Genomic DNA, 20,417 nt, shown 5'->3' with positions numbered 1-20,417 from the left:
GGTACCCGAAAGTATTTAGATCTCGAGCATATACTTTCGGGTTCTCACCCAATTCCACCCGACTTTTCCCAACCCGTAATATCTTTATAAACATTGAAATTTGATATCTTTAGTTATATATTTGTTTTTAACACATTTGAAACATCAAATTATAGATCTACATAAAACATATTTAACCCTGTAAAAATAAAATGAAATAAAAGAATTTCTTGCTAAAAATATATGAACTATTTAAATGGCAAACTTTAATTTCTCTTCCTTTGATATTATATTTATTTCAAATATCCATTTATTGAAAAGTTATAAAAATATGGATCAAATTCTTATTGGTGAAAATATAAATCACTTTTTATTAATCTTATTATATATAAAAATACGAATAAACTTGCCCTTGTTTTACAGCATGCCTCAAAATCTGGTAGTAACTAATATGGCGGAATAGATAGATGTTGACTTTTCAAGTTCCGGATTTCTTTGATTCAAATAATTCAAGATAATAGAGTTTAAGAATAAGCAAGTCAGATATTATTCATTTATATTATTATCGGTACTCGTTGCAATTATCACTTGGGTCACGTGTTGTGTACTTAATTGAACCAAGTATTATTAACAATAAGTGCGTACATTATCCATTAAAGCAGTCTACTTGGCAAACAACTGTAATTTCAATTTCTTTGCGCGAATGTATTATAAGCTTCAGTTATATGATCAAGAAATACATGATTATTGAAAATTATTTAGTTTTTAAATAAAGATAATACGACTTACGTAATGAGAGTGTTAATATCAATGTTATATATTCCATCGAAAGGTTAAGAGGTGCGTTTATTTACGATTCAGTGTATTAAAAAGAAATAATTATAATTTTATTATGTACTTGAATGAAGAAGAGAAAGTAAAAAGCATTGAATAGAAATTTCATTCGTTTCAATGTATTTCCAATATATGGTATATTCAACTCAGATTCATTTTTTTTTTTTTTTTTTTTTAGAATTACTTATATGCATTTTAATTTTAAGCTGTTTTTTCCAAGTGTTTAACGATAGGCTTATTGCAACAATTTTGTGGTGTTTCTTCAATTAATTCAATAGTTCAGTTCATTTTTCAGAAACATGTGTGATTCAGCTAAGAAAATGAAAGATTCAAGTGTTAAAACCGATGTGAAAAATGATTCAACCGATCAGTTAAGCCGGAGACAAAGTACAGATAAAAAGAAATCTTCTGTCAAAAGTACGAATGAAGATGTTCAACGCGCGATTGAAGGTTTAAAGGATATACCGGATGAAGAACTTCAAGAGTTTCTAGATGATGAAGATTTCATGCAGGGATTGGATGTTGTCGACGCTTGGGAAGGGGATGAAGAAAAAGGACGCGAAACTGAATTAAAAACTACTCGTGTCAAGGAGCAAGAACCGAGACGTCCTTCTAGGTAGCATCAATAATGCAAAATAATTCTATCTATAATTTTATCTATAAAATGTTATTAAAACATAGAAACCTAATATTGTAATTTCAATAACCAGTACATTGTATAATTAACATAGTTCACGTTGAAAACTATTTATATTCTTTCTTTTGAATGATTAGTAATGTATAAGAAGAAATGATTGCAAGCCTAATTGTAGGGACAGACATCGGCGCGATCGCAAAGGATCATACAATCGTGAAAGACCAAAGAGAGAAGAGAAGAAACATGAAGAAATACGACGGGATCCTTCGAAAAGCACAAAAGATATAGAGAGGGATAAGATACGTACAAAGAGAGATAACGAAAGCAAACTTTTAGCAGCAAAGGAGAAAGCAATTAAACACTTATTAGACTCTGACAATGTTGTACCTCCGGGTACAGAGGTTGAAGCTATTCAAAGTATTACAGAGAAACAAAATCTGGAGCAAGCACAGATGCATATCCGTAGAAGTCGTGAACGACGTAGAAGCGTAGAACGTCAAAGAGGGAACTCGTCGCGACACAGAACTCCGGATAGAATAAGATTAAATTCTCCTCGACGAAAATCTCCATTAATGTTAAGTCCGGAACGGTGTAGAAGTCCTTTTAAAATAAGCAGCGAAAGACATCGGAGTCCGTTAAGGTTTAGCCCTGATAAGAGAAGAAGTCCAAGATTTAATTGCACCCGCAGAAGTCCGTTCGGTTTTAGTCCAGAACGACGAAGAAGTCCTATCAGACGACTCAGTTGGGAAAGAAGGACGAGTACGGATAGAAGATGGAGTGCTGAACGACATAGAAGACGTATGAATATTCATGAACGGTGAGAAGACAATGTTTTACTTCAATTTTATTCTAGACTTAACGATCATTTTTGTAAAATGTATCTCAATATGTTGTAAATTTTAGTTCATATCTTAATAAAGTATTTTAAATTGTTAAGCCGAAGAAGTCGGTCCCGGGATCGGCAACGAAGTCGCAGTATGGAACGTATTAGAAGAAAAATTAGCCGGTCACCGGTTAACAGACGTTACAGTCCTCGACGTCGCAGTAGAACACGAAGTAGATCAGTGGAACGTCGAAGAAAACGATCGCCTTTCATTAACGAACTTACAAGACAATTTCGAAACGAAGCTATCATGACATCTCATATAAACACTGGATACGCGCACCCTTCGTCAATTGATGGTATACAACAACCTATGATGAATTCGGTTATGTATCAGCAAGAAACAGAGCGCAGACCATTATTACCAATACCACCTTACATGCATCAACCTGGACTACCACCGCCTATGCCATCGAATGTAACACCTGGTGGACCACCATTTATGAACTTTGAAAATTCGTCTCAGTCAATGAATTTTGATTCTGTACCGTTACATCCGTTGCCTCAGACCGAATACGTTTCTGGCCCGGTGATGTACAATCAACCAAATACTAGTACAATTCAACCTCCTCATCGACCACCACTTCTACCGGCACCAGTTTCTTCACCACAGCCTGAACCTACAGCCTCGACAGTTGTGGATCATGTACAGACATACAACTCAACGCATGGCATTCCTTCGTCTAGACAGTCTCCAATACAGAATTTTGAATTTCCAAATAAATCTAAGGATGCTATATCTCCAAGCTACAGGGAACGGAGATTTACGGATTCTTATAATGGATATCATGGTTCGCAAGAGGAACGATTGAAGACACCCGAACCACCAGTCATCTCCGACACAAAAGTAATTGCATTACATATATACACTGTAATAGAGATTCTATATATTTTTTTTTGTATATTCTTCAAAACAGATATTTATATGCGCCTTTTTCATTTAGTCTATGTTTTTTTGCCCCTTTATACAAAAATTAATATTTATTTTGTAAATTAATTTTACAGCAATTTGAAAAGACGAGTTTATCGAGTCTACTGGAAGCATCTGTTTCCGCTAAAGGTGCGAACACATTTTTAATTAGTTATTGTGAAAATTCATCTTTATATATACGAATTTTCTTTACTTTATTCTAACGAGTGAAATTAATAATTTACATTTCATGTCTTATGCGTTTCTTTTAGATTCAACTAGTCTACCAGTTTTATATCCAGGTAAAAATATTTTAATTGTTCAGTGATTTAATTACATTTAATATCTAATGTGAGAAAGTTAAACTAATATTGTGAATCAACGTATTTTAATTAATACCAAAGTGATACAATAATAATATGAATATTATTCTATGCAAATCTTTTTTCCGCAATAGGATTCAAACCGGAAATATTACGACATTGTGAACACGCACTACGTGAACTGCCTATTGAAGATCCTCGATTAAAAATGAAAGGGCGATTTTTTTACGATCCAAAGAAGAAAACTGTCCAAAGTGAGCAGGAAGTATATTCCTCAAATTCCATACTTCTACAAAGGAACAAAAGCAAAATATATTGGGACGAGGAAGAGGTACAACATCCTGCTCCTACGAAACAGACTGTACAAATGCATCAAAAGATCTGTCAGACCGACGATGTAGAAATAAGTACGAAATACGTTCAAGCAACCGTTACTATGGTAGATTTCGAAGTACAAGTTTATCCTCAAGATTTGCAACAAGCAATTAAGGAAGAGAAAAGACCTATTATGGATCGTTTGGACTGGAATATGCGTGAAACAGTTGATTATCCACCCAAATACCGGGAAGCCGATGACTTAAGGTGGAGCTTAAGTAATTCTCAAAAACGAACATGGAACAGAACAGCGTCTCCTTCGAGACGGCTCGACGATCGTGAACATCGCCCTGATTCTGTATCTTCATTAGATCATAACTCAAGAAATTTAAAGTTAGGATCACCGATAAGAAATAGAGATAACTTTTCAAGTCACAAAGGACCTGGCCGGGATCATTACGTTCGTGAAAGATACTCGCCAAACTATAGGCATTCTTTAGACGAACGTGATGATTTCCAAGAAATCAGAAGTGATCATAGCCGTGGGGAAAGTCCGATGATGTTAGATGATTCTGCAGATGAAGAATTGGAACATACATTCCAAAGAGGATCCGATTGGCATGGAAGACCGAAATTGTCAAGAGGTAGATCAAGTTCTTTGATGAAGCCGCATGTGTACAGAGGAAAGCATTCGGGAGGAAGATCCTACCGTGGCCGTGGAAGTTTTCGTGGGAAATTCTAAAATTTTTTGTGTAAAGCACAAATGAAAAATATTGTAGAATCATATAATCAAATATAACAGTATATCAGACAAGATATAATCTATTCTTGCAAAAATTTTGAAGAGAAAAACGCTAAATTATGCATCGTTTCTTTTTTTCTTTAATTTTAAATGAGTTTCTGTCGTTTTTATTAAAGTTTATCTTTAAATGATATCACTAAAATGCATTTTAAGTAAAGATTGAATCTAAGCATTAAGTAATAGGTGATAAAAAATACAAACATGTACATGGCAACTACTCTTTGCACAGATATAGTAATATTATATAAAGTGTAAATTACAAAGTTATTTGTACGCAACGTTGGTTAAATAAACTTTCTATATGACAATACAAATCTTGCAAAGAGAAATATAATTTACAGTGTTACTGGTTTATCAATCATATATTGATGTCATGATAACTATAAATTTCGACACATCCTATACTTTACAAGTTATGATTATTTTAGGACAAATGATTAATTTTTTTTTTTTTTACAATAACTAAATTATCGTGACGTGCTTTGCTATGATAATTTATTGGTAGTCTTTCATTCATAAATCATTAAATTAACAAATATGTAATAAAATATTTTAAATAATGAAAAGTAAATTATTATTTGTTATTTGAACTTTACTTTTCTTTATTTTTTACTTATATTCGCACATAATTTTAGGGTACATGTTTAAATAATTAAATTATTGAAAAAATATACTTTTTAACTGTAAAACATTTTGCATAGAGTAAATGTATGTATATGTTTATATAATTAGTGACAAAGTTATGTCGCTATTACACTTTTCAAGTAAAAATAAAATGAATAAAGATTGTTAATTATTGCTACATATTTTATAAACATTTCTAGGTTACCTGAAATTTTTTGCAATTTTTCAAACATATGTATGTTGAAATGCAAAAAATAAATTTAACATGTACATTTCAAGATCCTCATTAAGGTTTATATAGTTTTTGAATTAATTAAAAATACCGACTAACGAAAACGCGCAGACTCAAACTGAACGCCGAGAGCTAAGCTCTCCTCTCGAACGTAGAGGGGATCGCAGTCCCCACACTTTCGCGATGGGGGCGCCATTTAGCGGTAGATGCTTGGTATTAACTCCAAAAATGGTCAGTACCTATCCAGTTTTCGAATCTAGGCGGGAAAGTTTTATCCCTTATATAAATGCATTTTTTGAAAATATCTCGAGAATTAATAATTTTTTGCCATGGTACTCTAATACTTTTTCACCTATAATGTACATTTCCATTTAAAAAATGATGCAATTGTTAATTGCACGTGCACTGTTTGTGCCATTTATAATACAATACAATGTATTTTACAGAAAAGCATTGAATCCTCCAGAAATTTCTACTAGTTGTGCGACTGCCCAGTTTGCCGCTATAAACGTGTACGGTCATTAATTGATCATCGAAAAGAGGGAGTGAATTGTTGCAAGTAGTGTGAAAAATCTTAATACTTTTATAATAGATACAATTGTTAAAAAAGTTATTGACTACTGTTTTTTCTCTATCTTCATTTTCATAAATTATATTTGTGATTCAATATAAACAACGCAATGTCTACGAAAGCTGATGAGGTAAGCAAACGAATGTTCTTATTCAGATTGTTATAGGTATTGTAAACCAAGAATCTTTTTGTTTCTGTTATCGAATAAATATAACATATATTTAAATAAACAAATTATCGACTAAGTAAAATATTTCTTTAAGTATGTATAATAATATGTGTACTGTAATAAAACGTATCACGTAATATTTTGTTATAAATTTTTATAATTTGAATATTGTATTTTATATTGGAACTGACAATAACTGAATAAAAATACACAAGAATATTAAATATATTTTATAACATAACCTACACAGTTGTACATTTGGAATGTTTTTGTTTTATAGTTAAAACTGGATATCGAGGAATTTAATGAATTACTTAGACGTGCAGGCAGACAAAGAAGCAAAGATGTACTCAGTCTTGAAATCAGAAGATTACAAACAGAATTAGCAAAATTGATTGAAGAAAATACATCATCATCTATAAAACCAACTCATTCTGTATCAAATCCTCAAAAATGTTATGAAGTTAAGCTTAATAACTATGGTTGGGATCAAACAAATACAACAATGAAATTGTATGTTACATTACCAAATGTACATCAATTGCCTATGGAAGCTGTGACTTGTAATTTCACTGAGAAGTCTTTGGATCTCCGTGTTCTTGGATTGGACAATAAAAATTATAGTTTAACAATTAACAATTTGTGTGAAGAAATTGATGTAAATCAAAGTTTTGTTAAAATAAAAACTGATATGGTTGTTGTGTCTCTTGCCAAAAAAGTTGCAAAGAATTGGTCACATGTAACAGGAGTAGAAAAAAGGATTAAGGAATTAAAAGCAGCTGCAGTTTCAGATATGAGTAATGACAGTGATGTGGGTGCCTGTTTAATGAATTTAATGAAGAAAATGTATCAAGAAGGAGATGATGAAATGAAAAAGACAATAGCTAAAGAATGGACAGAAAAAGCAGCTGGACTGCCTAACATTTTTTAATTTTATCTTTACATATACCTCAAGTTCATTAATATTCTAAATTATTAATGTACAAAGTAAGTTTAGGTACAAAAACACAAAATATATCGTTTGTATATGTTTCTATCAAATAACTATTAATTTTATAAAGAGGATATAGCTTTAGGCCTACTACATTTTTCCAAAAGTAATATATTTTTGGTTAAATAAAGTATATTATGTTAATTGTGTAGAACTGGGATATTTTATTATTTGCTGCCATAATTTATTCATGTTACTATTGTATTTAACAATGGTAAAGTAGGATATATTTTTTAATTCTGTGTTCAGATAATATCAGTTGCTTTTTAAACATATATCATTAATGATAATTTTAATCTCTATTAAGTGTACAGAGATTTCTACAGAGAATAGCATGCTATTATACGTCACTCTTTGCATACACCTAAATGACACACGGATGCAATGACGTAGAATAGCATGCCGTTAGTTGGATGCAATAACTGAGGTAACGCTGAAATCAGTTTCTATTCGGCCTCGACGTTCGCATCACCTTAAAAGTGTATGTAAATTTTTAATATTACAACTTTTTATTCATATTGAGTAACATGATTCTGTAAATTACAGTACAAGATACGAAAAAATAATTATAAAAATGGCACTTCAAAATAAATTAGTTTGCATTAAAAATATGTAATTTCTGATTTCAAATATTTACAAATGCAAATATTATCTAGGCTGTAAATTACATATTTTTCAATTACGTTCGTTATCTTAGTAAGCCTTGTTTTAAAATATCATTGTTAAGTTTACATTTCTACATATTTATGTTCCTAATAATGAGATCATAGTGTAATCTCACACATAGTTTTCTTATTCAACATTTTTAATTTAAAATCACAAAAAAATGGAGTATAATTTAATGCATTCTATCTATTACTATTACTATTACTATTATCCTAATTTAGCAGTTTATTAACCATGGAAATAGTATAATTCTTAGAGAAAATTATGTATGCCAAAGGAATACAATACAATATTAGACATTACTTCACTAATTAATATTTAATTATAAATACGAATTTTATAGTAGTTTATGAATTTTTCCAAATAAAAACATTAAAGTCATGTTCATAATTTTGGTTGAATGTTATTCACGTTAACATTGAATGAATCATTTATGTAGATATAATTTTCATTAGGCTTAAAATGTTTTAAATTATCAATAATACTTACATTTTACTACAAATGTAGGAATGTAAATAAATGGAAATATTACAAAAAGATATATACATTGCTTGTCTATAACTTACCATCTTTGTATATCAAAATGTATGAATGAATGGAAGCATGTAATACATTTGTAATAGTAGATATACTGTCCGAAATAAAATGTGCTTCATATAATTTTGATTCTTAATTATTAATAGTTTCATATAATTTCATATAAATGTTTCGAAAAAAAACTGGTCATACAGTTTACTGTATAATGATCTAAATGTGAATGTATATGAATATTAATATTTAAAAAATTTGTAAAATGGTTTTAAATTTATAATATATACAATACAAAAATAAAATTAAGATTGCCATTTGTTTCTCAAAATTCCTACGTACTTTTATAAAACCTGTTTTATAGTGTAATCTTTTTCTTATTACGTTCTTAAGTATAAAAAAATTATTATTATTAAAATAATAATGACTAAGAAAACACAGGAAAATGTTCTTTGGTTTTCAAGCTGAGACTTAGTTAAAATCATAGTATGAATGATAAAATTTTTACTCAATTGATAAAAAAATGACTAAGAAGTTACTCTAAGAAGTAATAGAAGTATTTGAAAACTGTACTTCACAACTAGTTGTATGAAACACTTCCATCATAACATTTTTTGTCTTTTGCATTAAATGTTCAACATCATCTTTATTTAATCCCTCTGTAGATATTGGTGGTAATGATGTTATAATAACTCGACCTTTAAATCATTAATGTACAATTATTTTTTGTTTTTAATACTTGTCTTTAAATATATTTATGGAACTTACCAGAATCAAATCTTTTTTCTTTTGAAGATAAAAAATAATAAGAAGAAAATACAACTGGTAATATAGGTAATTGGGAGGTAATTGCAACATGAAAGGCACCTTTTTTGAAGGGATGAATTTTACCAGTATTATATCTGGTGCCTTCAGGGAATATCCATAGTTTAATCTACACGAAGGATAACATATAAAAATAAATATACGCTTACATAATTAGAAATTATTCATTTATACAAGATGTAGTAAAAAGTAAATTACCTTTTTATCTTTAATATGATTTGTGGCAGTATTAATAACCGTGCGGGCTTTTTCTGAATTCATTCTATCTATAAATATCAATCCACAAAGCCAAGCAGCCAAACCAAAGGGCCATGCATAAAAAAGTTCCTTTTTTGCTACAACTGTGCACTTTTCCATTACAGGCCATATTTGGAACATTCCCATTATATCTAAAGAACTTTGATGATTTGCTACTATTATACATGCCCTTTCTTGTTCTAAATGTTCTCTACCTCTAAGTTCCCAGCGGACTCCCAACAAGTTAGTGAGACAAGAACATACAGATGATGCCAATCTAAAAGTATATTTTTTACATTGCATTTTATAAATAAGATTTCTCAATATTGAGAAATGACAGAAAACTCTTCAAATTATATATATACATTATAAAAAGAAATACTAAAGAAACATTGGAATAAAAAAAAAACAGTAATTATATTTTTATTAAAAAACAAAATTCATATTATTATAGTAAAAATAAAAACTAAAAACTGGTGTTTATTATAAGTGCTTTCTCAAAGTTAAACAAATAAAAATATTTGTCATTCACTTCAATATTTTATTGTGATATTTTGGTTATTTCAAAATTTGAAACTGCTATTCTTATGTCTGTATTAAACAATAGATTTAATAAGTTATAATGTTATAACATCATTCGTAATTTAAACGTTTGACATTTGCAAGAGAACATAAAGAAAACAACTCAAATGACTAAATACCACCACCATATCGAAATTGCTGCTTATACACTATCGTTCAATAAATTTGTTCTACTATACATCTTTAAAAATATTTATTGAATAAAATTGAATACTGAAGCATAGTATGAAAAAGGATGATAATAAAAGAAACAAAAGTAATGACAAAATAAATTTATATATATTTTTAAAATATTTACTAACATAAAATTTTTTACGTTCTGGGGACGTAATATCATAATTGGGAGTAATGTAATAGAATTTATCATCACATATCCATAGTACAGAAGGAATTTGAAATAATAACGAAAGATCGTGCTCATTTCGTATAAGAATGGTAACACAAGGATAAAACCGACTAGGATCACTTCAAAACACGACGGTGCCATCTTTTATTGCAATAAAGGGCGGATACCGCACGAATATAATATGTATTTTCTTTATACTGCACCAACAAAATTAGAGTACACTGCTTTATATATATGTAAATATGTGTGTAATATAATTTATAAGATTTTAAGCAACGTAATGCACTACAGAAAGCTCTCAACTCTTAAAATGAGAGTCCAATCAATTAACTATCCGTCAACCGCTTTTGTGTTGCCTGATTCCGCGGTTTCAAGAGAATTGCATTACACACGCGCTTTGTTTCCAACACCTCTTTCTCAACCCTCACTTTTAAGACTACTTCTTCATTCTTAACTAGTTAACTCCCTCAATCTGTTACTGCTTTTAGTAGCTTACATTTGGCTCGACAATGGTATTCTATATACATATATGATAACTACATATACATGTAGCACGACTAATAGAACCTGTATTCACATTCACAACCCTTGCAGTTTGTATCTCGATCTGAAAAATTCGCTATACTCTATAATCGTTCACTACCCCCATTCTCTCGATACCTTCACTTTCGTTACATTTAAAATAAGATATACATTTCTATTGGAAAACAAATCTTAAAACATACATTTAAATACCATTTAATTGCCATAGTTGATCTTTTATATACATTATCGGCTATAATTGTATCAAATGTTTAGTTCGCTACATGAAGAATGTTATTTAAAAGTAAAATCCTTTCAGTAATATATGTGTGTACATACATTATTTATTAATTGTTACACACTAAATATCAATTGGTTATTAACATAACTTTTACACTATAATGTATAACAAATTATAATTTGATATTAAATTGTGTGCTAAATACTGTCGAATGAAACTTAAAATATAAATTTTAGCATCTTAATTATTTCCACATACAAAATAGCGTTAGAGTAAAACTGTACCATAAAGTTTAAAATATCGATTGTAGTATCGTATCGAAATTCATTCGATAGTTAACGCGGCAAATAATAGAGATATAGAATTTTAAACTTGCCTGAACATTAAGTGGAATTCGCACCAAACGGTTTCATGCAGTTAGGTTAGGTTAGTGTGCAAAATATTTCGCCGCATGGTATAATCTAAATTTATATCAGAATCACCGTATTCGACGAATGATACAAAGAATTTGAACTAATTTAAAACTAATAACGTAGCAGGTTTGTATATTTAATTAATAGTATTTAAATCAAGTCTGATGGTAAATTTTAATGTATAACTTGCTTATAGTTTTCAGAATTTAATTTTCGGAATATTAATACGTTTATTTATACTTTGATTTACGAATTCTGTAGTAAATCATTTAATTATAATAAAATTTCTAAAATACTATAAATTCTGTAGTAAATCATCAAACATAAGTGAATAAGAAATACTTAGAGATGCAAACAAATTCACAAAAATTTGAAAACGTTAGAACTACAATATTATCATTATTACTTGCAAGAAAAGGAGGAAGTACATTAAGACAATTAGATAATGATTATTGTGAAGTAGAAGGTGCATGCATACCATGGAAAGATTTTGGGTATGTGTCTTTGTTGAATTTTTTACAAAGTATGTCAAGGAATATTCAAATAGAACGCAAAAACAATACAATCATCCTGAAAGGTATTGCAACCGATAAATCTAAACATGTTAGTAAATTAGTGGCTGGTCAAAAAAGTCAGACAAATGTAGTTGGAAGAAAGATATTTAAACCGAGTCATTATTATCCAAAGACATCTCCCCCTAAATTTCATATACCAGCTGACATATTACTAAGGATAATTGATTTAATTAATGATCATCCAGATGGTATAAACAAAGATCATATACTTCAAGCGGTACAATCACTGATGCCTTATGCAAATATTCAGATGCAAGACATGGAAGAGCAGTTTAGAGAACTATCGCATAAGATCTTTCTAACAAATCATAAGGTTTATCCTAAGAATTGTTTAAAAAAGACTAATGGTATGTCTTCTTCGAATTGCAAGACATACGATGAACAAAAACAGACATCACCAATTGTGACTGTTGGTGGAGAGGAAGATTCAGATGATATGTTAGATGATCATGATGATGATGAAGATGATTTTAGATTTACTCCACATTCATATAATGAATCAGCTACAAACATTAAGCCTACATCTAATTTTATAAAGGAGACTGTCTCTAAGTATCAAAATCAAATTACAGAATCTACATCAAATGTACAATGTGAACATAATAATTCGCATTATTTACATGACCATAATCTTAATAATGCTGTTCAATCTCATATAGAGTATAATAATAATGCTACGGAAGAAAGAAGAAACAGTTTGGACGGTAAAAATGGTGAAATACTTATAAATGATAGAATCAAATTTCGTTTAGAAAAACTTATACAAAATCGTCCGAATGGAATTTGGTGTGCTGAATTACCAGAAGTGTATTTAGAAGAATATAAAGTCTCTTTAAATTACACAGAACTTGGTTTCAATAGTGTTAGAGAATTTGCATCACAGTTACCCGAAATTTTTCATTGTGTACAACCTCATGGTACAGGAGATTTTATGCTTTATTATGCTAAAATGGAAATACCTTCAGATAAAATTAAAGAAACATACAAAACTAATATTCTTGCACAATTACATCAAATTTATGAACCAAGAGAACAAGAAGCACTTCCAGTAACAGTGGTAAATAGATCTGGTTTAAATTATGTAAGGATATCAACAATTTTTATCAATATTATTAATATTGTTTAATAATATAACATTTCCAGTCACTTGATATATGTAAGGAATTAATACCAGATGATACAATGAATATTGGAGAATGTGTGGGTTATTTAAATGTCTTAGATTTAACACAGAATGAGAAACTTTATACAGAAGTGCTTGTAGTGGAAGTGTTTACACCATCATTTTTTTGGATACAACTTCGTAAAAACCAAAGAACATTTAAAAAATTCATGAATGAGTTACAGTATGTATAAAAAAAAAAAAATTGAACAGTTATTACAAAGTTTGTCAAATTTATATTCATAATTATCTTTTGCAGTAATTTTTATGTAATGAAAGGGGATCAGTATGTAGTGCCACCCCTTGTGTTAGAGAAGGGTTTAAATTGTGCATGTACATACAATGGTATATGGCACAGAGGTATAATAAAGACAGTAAAACCTGATTTACAAGTCACTGTAGGTAACAAAAATAGTAACAATTTAATTAATTGTGCTTGGTATGATAACTAATATTAATAACGATTTATTTTAGGTGATGTTTTATGATTACGGTACATTGAAAACATGCCCTCCAGACGCAATACATTATTTACATAGAATGTTCTCTTATCTGCCAGCACAAGCAATTCCATGTGGTTTAGTTAATACAAGGCCATATAAGGCAACTAAATGGACTCGCAGCGCTACCCATCATTTTGCGATGAGGACACAGATGCCGTTAATTGCAACAATTGCCTCAGTTAATACTGAGGTAAAAATATGTATTAAGTAATAAACATAATGGGTTTACTGTATTTAAAATTAATTATTAATGTATTGAAAATTACATTTTCTTTAATGTAGGATAATTCGATGATGGTAACGTTAACCGATACCACAGAAGAAGAGGATGTCCATATCAATGACTGGTTAGTTGAACAAAAATTAGCCGAACATGGAAAAATGGTTTGTACAAAATATCGAAACTTTTCATTCCGTTATTATTTAGAATGTCAAGAATGTTTAAAAAAAAAAAAAAAAATATTTAAATCTTTTAAGAAAGATAAAGCAACACAGTGCGACTATATACTGTCTGAAAAATATTTTCAAAACAAAGTATTATTAAATGATACAAACGCTAAAGTAAAGTCAGCAAGTGAAAATGGTAATAATCAAGCAGATATTAATGAGGTAGATTTAGCATCTAGGAATGAAATCAAGAAAAAGTTAAAATTTCTTAAATCTTGTAGTATTCTCCAAAATAAGGTTCCAATTCGTGATCATATATTAAATTCTAGAGATAAATCACCAAGAAAATTAAAATCTTTGTATATAAAATTATTAAACTTCAAGCAAATATCACATTCTAATAAAATTAATGATAATAATAATAACAACAACACTAATAACAGTGATGATAATAAACAACTTGATAAAGTGTCATCGAATAAATTAGTAGAACAAAAGTTACATGAAAAATCTCCTGAATTAGATACTTCCGCCGTTTTTAACTTCAATAATAATAATAATAATAATGATAATAATAAAATTAATAAAATTTCAAGTAATAAATATGATATCTTGGATAAATTTAGCAACATTCCAAAAGCATATGCTTATCATTTTTACATACATGATTCAGAAGATGAATTGGACTTAAACTGTATAAAACGTACAGATAAATGTATTGAACAAAATGAGGAAAGCTATATAGACTGGTCTACTGTTCATAAAAGTACACCGCAAAAGGTAGAACATGTATCGCATGAAAATGTAGTCAAAACTACTCATGAATTAGTTTCAAAAACGAAGGATAAGATGCCGTTACCCGAAAGTTGTTTTTTAAAGGCAGTTCATAACAGTTCCTATTTTGCCGCAAATGATAAAGATATATGTTGGTCACCAAATGGAAATATTAATAAAATACATGATATCCCTCCAGTACTGTTAAAAAATATTAAAAAGTGCATAACGAATGAACCTGAAAGTATAACAGTTGCTCTATCTAAAAAAATATTAGAAACATTAACAGAAAATAAATTATCAATGGAGTCCCTTGAATTGCTTACATCTGTACCTAGAAATATGAATGAAGTGCAATCTAATACTTCACTGAACGAAATCAGCAGCGTGAATTCTGACAATAAAGTAGCGCATATTAAAAATTCTGAACATCATTTGGAAAATCAGAGAGAAAATCATTATTGCTTTATGAAAGTACTTCCTTTTAAAAATAAATTATTAGAAAAATTATCGTCGATGCAGAACATATCAGACAATAGTTCGAATCTAGATTCGGATGATTTAAGTGATTCAAAAAACTCTACATCATTGTGGCAAAATATTGATAACAGTAACGTGAATCTTGATTCAAAAAATAGTTCGACTGATCTCTCCTCGGAAATTGATACCAAAGATTTTTCAGACCCTATCAAAACAGAAAATACAAATTTAGATATAAAGAAATCAGAATTAAAATCTACGATTAATGAATATGAATTACATGAAACGCGAACATCAGTTAAAGGAACATTGTCATTGGAAACTTCAGTATCAAAAAACAATACAGAATCCACAGAAGAAATAATCTCAGATCAATTAATATTATCTGATGCATCACTATTAAATATAAAAAAAATAAAAGAATTTGAACGAACCAAAAAACTGCTATCGAACAAAGAAATAATACCAATCGAATTAAAAGAAGTCGTAAAGGAATCATCTGAAATAATAAATGAAATATCTAATGCACCAGTTTTTAATGACATTGATATAGAATCTGATGAAAATGAATGGGATGTCCATGTAGCACCTACTGAACTTCGTGACATACTTAAAAATCAGTTTGGTTTTAATATTGACAATTGTTTGACTTATAAACCTGAATCAAGTTTAAAAATAACAGAGATTAATGATAGAAACTCGATAGAATATGTGGATAGTGTAGAAAGCTCTCCACATACGGAAGATGATAATAACGAAATTATGAACTCAGACAAAATATCTGATAGTGAACAGTATTCAAGTCCTGAATTAGATGATTTGATGAATCAATCAAAGAAATTTAAAGATCGCACATCTACGATATGTTCAGAAAAAAACTCAAATACAAATGATAAAAATGTTCCTAATTTAACTCGTACAGTTCCAAATTCGGGAAAAATTCAGGGAAAATCAAAAACATTAGTAGAAATGTTGAATAAAGCTAAATTATTGCAAAAAGGTTGTGTTAAAAAATAAATGTTTAAATAGGTTTTATAGTATATGTTAAGTTAAATAATACGGGCATTTAGTTTGGATACAACACAGAATGTGATGTGTCGTACAAGTACTTAATATCGAAGTATTTTCATTAAGATAAAGCAACTGAAATTTTTTATCTCTTTCTTATCAATTTATTTATTTTTATTGCTCTGAATTTTTGGTTTTGTTTGTATTTCATACATTGCACATATACTAAGCTATCATTATATTTATAATCAATTGTTTCGTTATTATCGTTTGAAACTTAAGTATTAACTTCTGCAGTGTAATTGAAATGTTTATTTTTTATATTTTTGGGAAAAATACGCTTTGTATGTTATCATGATGCCTGTACTATATTTGTTGGACACATAATAAAAATATTGTAACAAATAAATTAATTGTGTGCATTTTACTCTTTATTCCAATATTTTTACAGCGTATAATAATCTCATAAAGTGATAATTTTTCCCAAATGAATATACTGTAAATCATGCTTACATTAATATACATTATTCTATATAATATCACTTTATTTGATGTTTTCTTTTTTCTTTTTTAAATAGGGGGACAAAGTTGAAATGAGCAATCTGTTGCTCTATGTAGAGGAAAATTTGATATTTTCACCGGAAAAATGTTATGAGAATGAAACCAACATATTTGACGAGTCTAATAAAGAATCGACAAAAAAATCATTTGATACACCTTTAATATTGCCACAAAGTACTTTAGAAGATACATATTTTAAGTCTACACAAGAACCGATGGTATCTGAAAAAAAGGAACATTTACCAAGTGTTGATGAAGAAAATATACAACATGAAACACCTCAAAATAATTCAGTACCTATTGATAATACAGATACTTCTACCCAAAATTGCACTAACCCATTTTTACAAGATTCATTTATGTCTAATGTGGCAGGACTGAGTCCTAAAAAATTTATGCAATTATGGAATGAAAATTTACGATTACAACTGCAAATAACTACCACACTTAAAATGCTCTTTAGCACAGTATTGAATACTAGTGCGAAGAACGAAGGCGAGAATATAAAAAAAGATGACAATGTAAATACGAATAATACATTCTTACATACTGTTAACGATATTTTATCAACAAACTGTACAGACATAAATATATCAAATACAGCTTCATCAAATGTAAATACCCATAATGAAAACATAAATGCAAATATTTATTCAAACTCTCGTCAGAATACTAATATTCAGAATGGAACCATCAGTACTAATAAAGAAGTGACAAAGAAACTAAGAACTCCGCCGGGATATGAGAAATATAAAACCAAATTCATGTTTGACGAAGATTATGTTTCAAGTGATATGAATACTGATCTAACTACTTCAGATAATACAGTTTTGAGAGAAACTAATCCTTTTAAACTTAGTTTAGCAGGTAAAATGAAAATATCAGATTCTGAAGAAAACAACAATCGTAATGATTCTGTTTCTTTGTCATCTATGTTATATGAAAATCAGAAATTGATTTCTGACTATGACTCGCTTATACAACATTTTGTTCAAAGAAGCAACTCCAATATAAAAACTTCGACTCAACGAATTCCGGAGAATGTATGCAAACATGAATTATTTAACTCTTCCCAGCCTTATTTGAATAATACTGCAAACGACACGAATAATATTAAAAATGAATCATTTGTATCAAATTCTCTTCCATCGGATTATAATTGGAATATACAAGTAGATAATGTTACTAACGCAATGTCCGGAATGGTTATCAATAATCAAAGTATGCAACACGCTGCTCAGAAAGCAAAAGAAATAGAAAATCATACTGGACAATATTTACAGTCATTTTGTAAACCTGAAAGACAAGAATGTGTTATGCAAGGAAAAGAGAATCTTGGTTTAGAATCTCGATTGTTATCTTTAAGAGAAACTCAAACTAAGAAGGCTACTACGAATTATAATTTGAATGAGCCTAGATTTTCTACTAAAATACCAACTAATAACTTAGGCTCCACCTCTTTGGGAACAAATAATACGAATTTTGACGAAGGATATTTCACTCGTCCGTCTACCTCTCACACTGTATATACTTCATCTCCTCGGCTACAAATACATAATAAAACAGAATGTTCCCGGCAGTTACTGAACGAAAATGCAAATAAAACTGCGGACATGTGGGTTCAATCGTTTCAAAACACTGTCCAATTAAAGAATTGGAATAAGATGGCCTTTCTACCTGAAAAAAGTGACCAAACAATGATCTATCCTAAAAATCAATTGAATCATAGTATGAAAAATTCAGATACAAGAGGTGCCACAGAATCTCTGGTTAATATTGATTGCACAAGCACACAGAGTTCATCTTCAAAAGGAAATCAATTAAAAAATACTGTAAAATATACGTCAGATTATGTAATATATTTTCAAGTGTTTGGTATGTTTTAATATAACTTATTGATTACTTTATAATATACTATTTTATTCTATAATAAATCATTGTCTTTTTGTAGAATTATCTACCAATCTAGTGCATATACTTCATTACCAAGGAGAAGGTTGGTTACTAACAGACGAATTTGTTAAAACGTTCACTAAACTTGAGTCAACTTCGTATGCTGTAATTTTTTTATATACACACAATATACATGTGCAGTATAAACAAATTGAGAGAACTAATCCTTTACAAAGGTTTATATATGTTGGCAGGTATATATTATGAATTTTTTTATTAAAAGTAATTTTATCTTTGTTGGACTATGCACGTAATAGAACTTTTTTATTTTTAGAATTTTATCGCAGACAACACAGGAAAGGATATATAATAAAAATAATATTCATTTGATACAATTAAAATCAGCAATAGACATATTAAACAAACTTAAAATTATTTCGATAAAAGATACTCGTAACGTTTTAGCAAGTGATTCTGTTTTTCAGGACATTTGGGTGAGTATTGTGACAATTTTATTATAATATACAATTAAAAAATCCATTAATTTTGATGTTGAAAATACAAATACAGCTTTTCTTTTCTAGCTGATTAACAATGCTTACACGTATCTCAAGTATTGCATTGAAAATGCAAAATATGTATGAAATAGAGCGCATATGTTCCTTGATACTATTTAGCTGACAATTGTTATTACCACTAATTCACGTTATTTTTATAATAGAAACTATTTATGTCTATACATTTTGTTAACGAGAAAAAAACGATTATTTTAGTTAACCTTATTATATGTTTAAGTATTACATATGTAAACATGAAGTATTATTATATTTTACATTACCTACTTTATATATTTAGAGAAAGCGAACGTAAAGTGATATTTTTATTTTTGATAACATAAAATACCACCCGGTTTTACAAATCAATTAAGTACTTACATTTTTGTTAACGAAACGACAAGATACTGTATTTGTAAAATTGTAATCTGACAAGTACATGCCTTGCATTAATTTCAATTAAAAATTACAAAAATTTATTTTGCATACTTAATTTACACCACTCCAAGCCGCCACCACCACTTACTAAAATAATGTTAGAAACACGTTACTTCTGTTATGATCCTTCCTCTTGGACGTCCGAAAACAGACTGACGCAGTGATGACTCAGATGACCGACGTGCTTCGGCGCGAAGCGGTTGATTTATATTGTTTACTTTCCTATTTAGTCTTCAATAATATTTAAATATTATGCTTATTATGACTGATTTTTATGAAAAATAAAATCGTATCTTTTCAGTTATGAGTGCAAGGCGTGGTAAAAGAGGGACTGACAAAAACAGACATGACTGTCATACCGACTTTATGGGGTGTGTAAAACCCCTCGAGAATAAAAGCATGTCCAGTCTTTTTGTGTCTGTAGTCACTGGTCGAATGTTGACAGTGCCCTC

General features: G+C 29.4%; 4 protein-coding genes across 7 annotated transcripts; 3 read left to right on the top strand and 1 right to left on the bottom strand.

Annotated features, from left to right (window-relative positions):
* The first annotated feature begins 392 nt into the window (after positions 1-392).
* On the top strand, positions 393-5,180 carry LOC117605474 (uncharacterized). 4 transcript variants are annotated; one of them, XM_034326861.2, is made up of 7 exons: positions 393-819; positions 1,092-1,429; positions 1,626-2,267; positions 2,388-3,180; positions 3,339-3,393; positions 3,516-3,545; positions 3,701-5,180. In XM_034326861.2, the coding sequence occupies exons 2-7, from the start codon at positions 1,113-1,115 to the stop codon at positions 4,621-4,623; spliced, it is 2,760 nt and encodes a 919-aa protein (XP_034182752.2). In that variant the 5' UTR covers positions 393-819; positions 1,092-1,112; the 3' UTR covers positions 4,624-5,180. The 4 variants fall into 4 exon arrangements, with proteins under 4 accessions (XP_034182752.2, XP_034182751.2, XP_034182750.2 ...); XM_034326860.2 differs by having other exon boundaries at positions 394-819; positions 1,109-1,429; XM_034326859.2 differs by having other exon boundaries at positions 394-819; positions 1,097-1,429.
* Positions 5,181-5,930: 750 nt separating this feature from the next.
* Positions 5,931-7,371, top strand: LOC117605117 (calcyclin-binding protein). Its single transcript, XM_034326028.2, has 2 exons — positions 5,931-6,240; positions 6,560-7,371. Exons 1-2 carry the CDS (start codon positions 6,220-6,222, stop codon positions 7,208-7,210), a joined length of 672 nt encoding a protein of 223 aa, XP_034181919.1. The 5' UTR covers positions 5,931-6,219; the 3' UTR covers positions 7,211-7,371.
* A 1,379-nt stretch (positions 7,372-8,750) lies between these two features.
* Positions 8,751-11,271, bottom strand: Agpat1 (1-Acylglycerol-3-phosphate O-acyltransferase 1). Its single transcript, XM_034326026.2, has 4 exons — positions 10,411-11,271; positions 9,488-9,803; positions 9,233-9,398; positions 8,751-9,162 (listed from the first exon to the last, which is right to left on the bottom strand). Exons 1-4 carry the CDS (start codon positions 10,593-10,595, stop codon positions 9,005-9,007), a joined length of 825 nt encoding a protein of 274 aa, XP_034181917.1. The 5' UTR covers positions 10,596-11,271; the 3' UTR covers positions 8,751-9,004.
* Positions 11,272-11,437: 166 nt separating this feature from the next.
* On the top strand, positions 11,438-20,002 carry LOC117605114 (uncharacterized). The gene is made up of 10 exons (XM_034326021.2): positions 11,438-11,756; positions 11,827-13,262; positions 13,349-13,551; positions 13,627-13,765; positions 13,842-14,060; positions 14,153-14,254; positions 17,098-18,955; positions 19,032-19,227; positions 19,308-19,467; positions 19,558-20,002. Exons 2-10 carry the CDS (start codon positions 11,979-11,981, stop codon positions 19,615-19,617), a joined length of 4,221 nt encoding a protein of 1,406 aa, XP_034181912.2. The 5' UTR covers positions 11,438-11,756; positions 11,827-11,978; the 3' UTR covers positions 19,618-20,002.
* Positions 20,003-20,417: the final 415 nt, after the last annotated feature.

This window comes from Osmia lignaria, chromosome 3, assembly GCF_051020975.1.
Source record: "Osmia lignaria lignaria isolate PbOS001 chromosome 3, iyOsmLign1, whole genome shotgun sequence".
Taxonomy (NCBI): Eukaryota; Metazoa; Arthropoda; class Insecta; order Hymenoptera; family Megachilidae; genus Osmia; species Osmia lignaria.
This window is presented reverse-complemented; position numbering and strand designations above follow the sequence as displayed.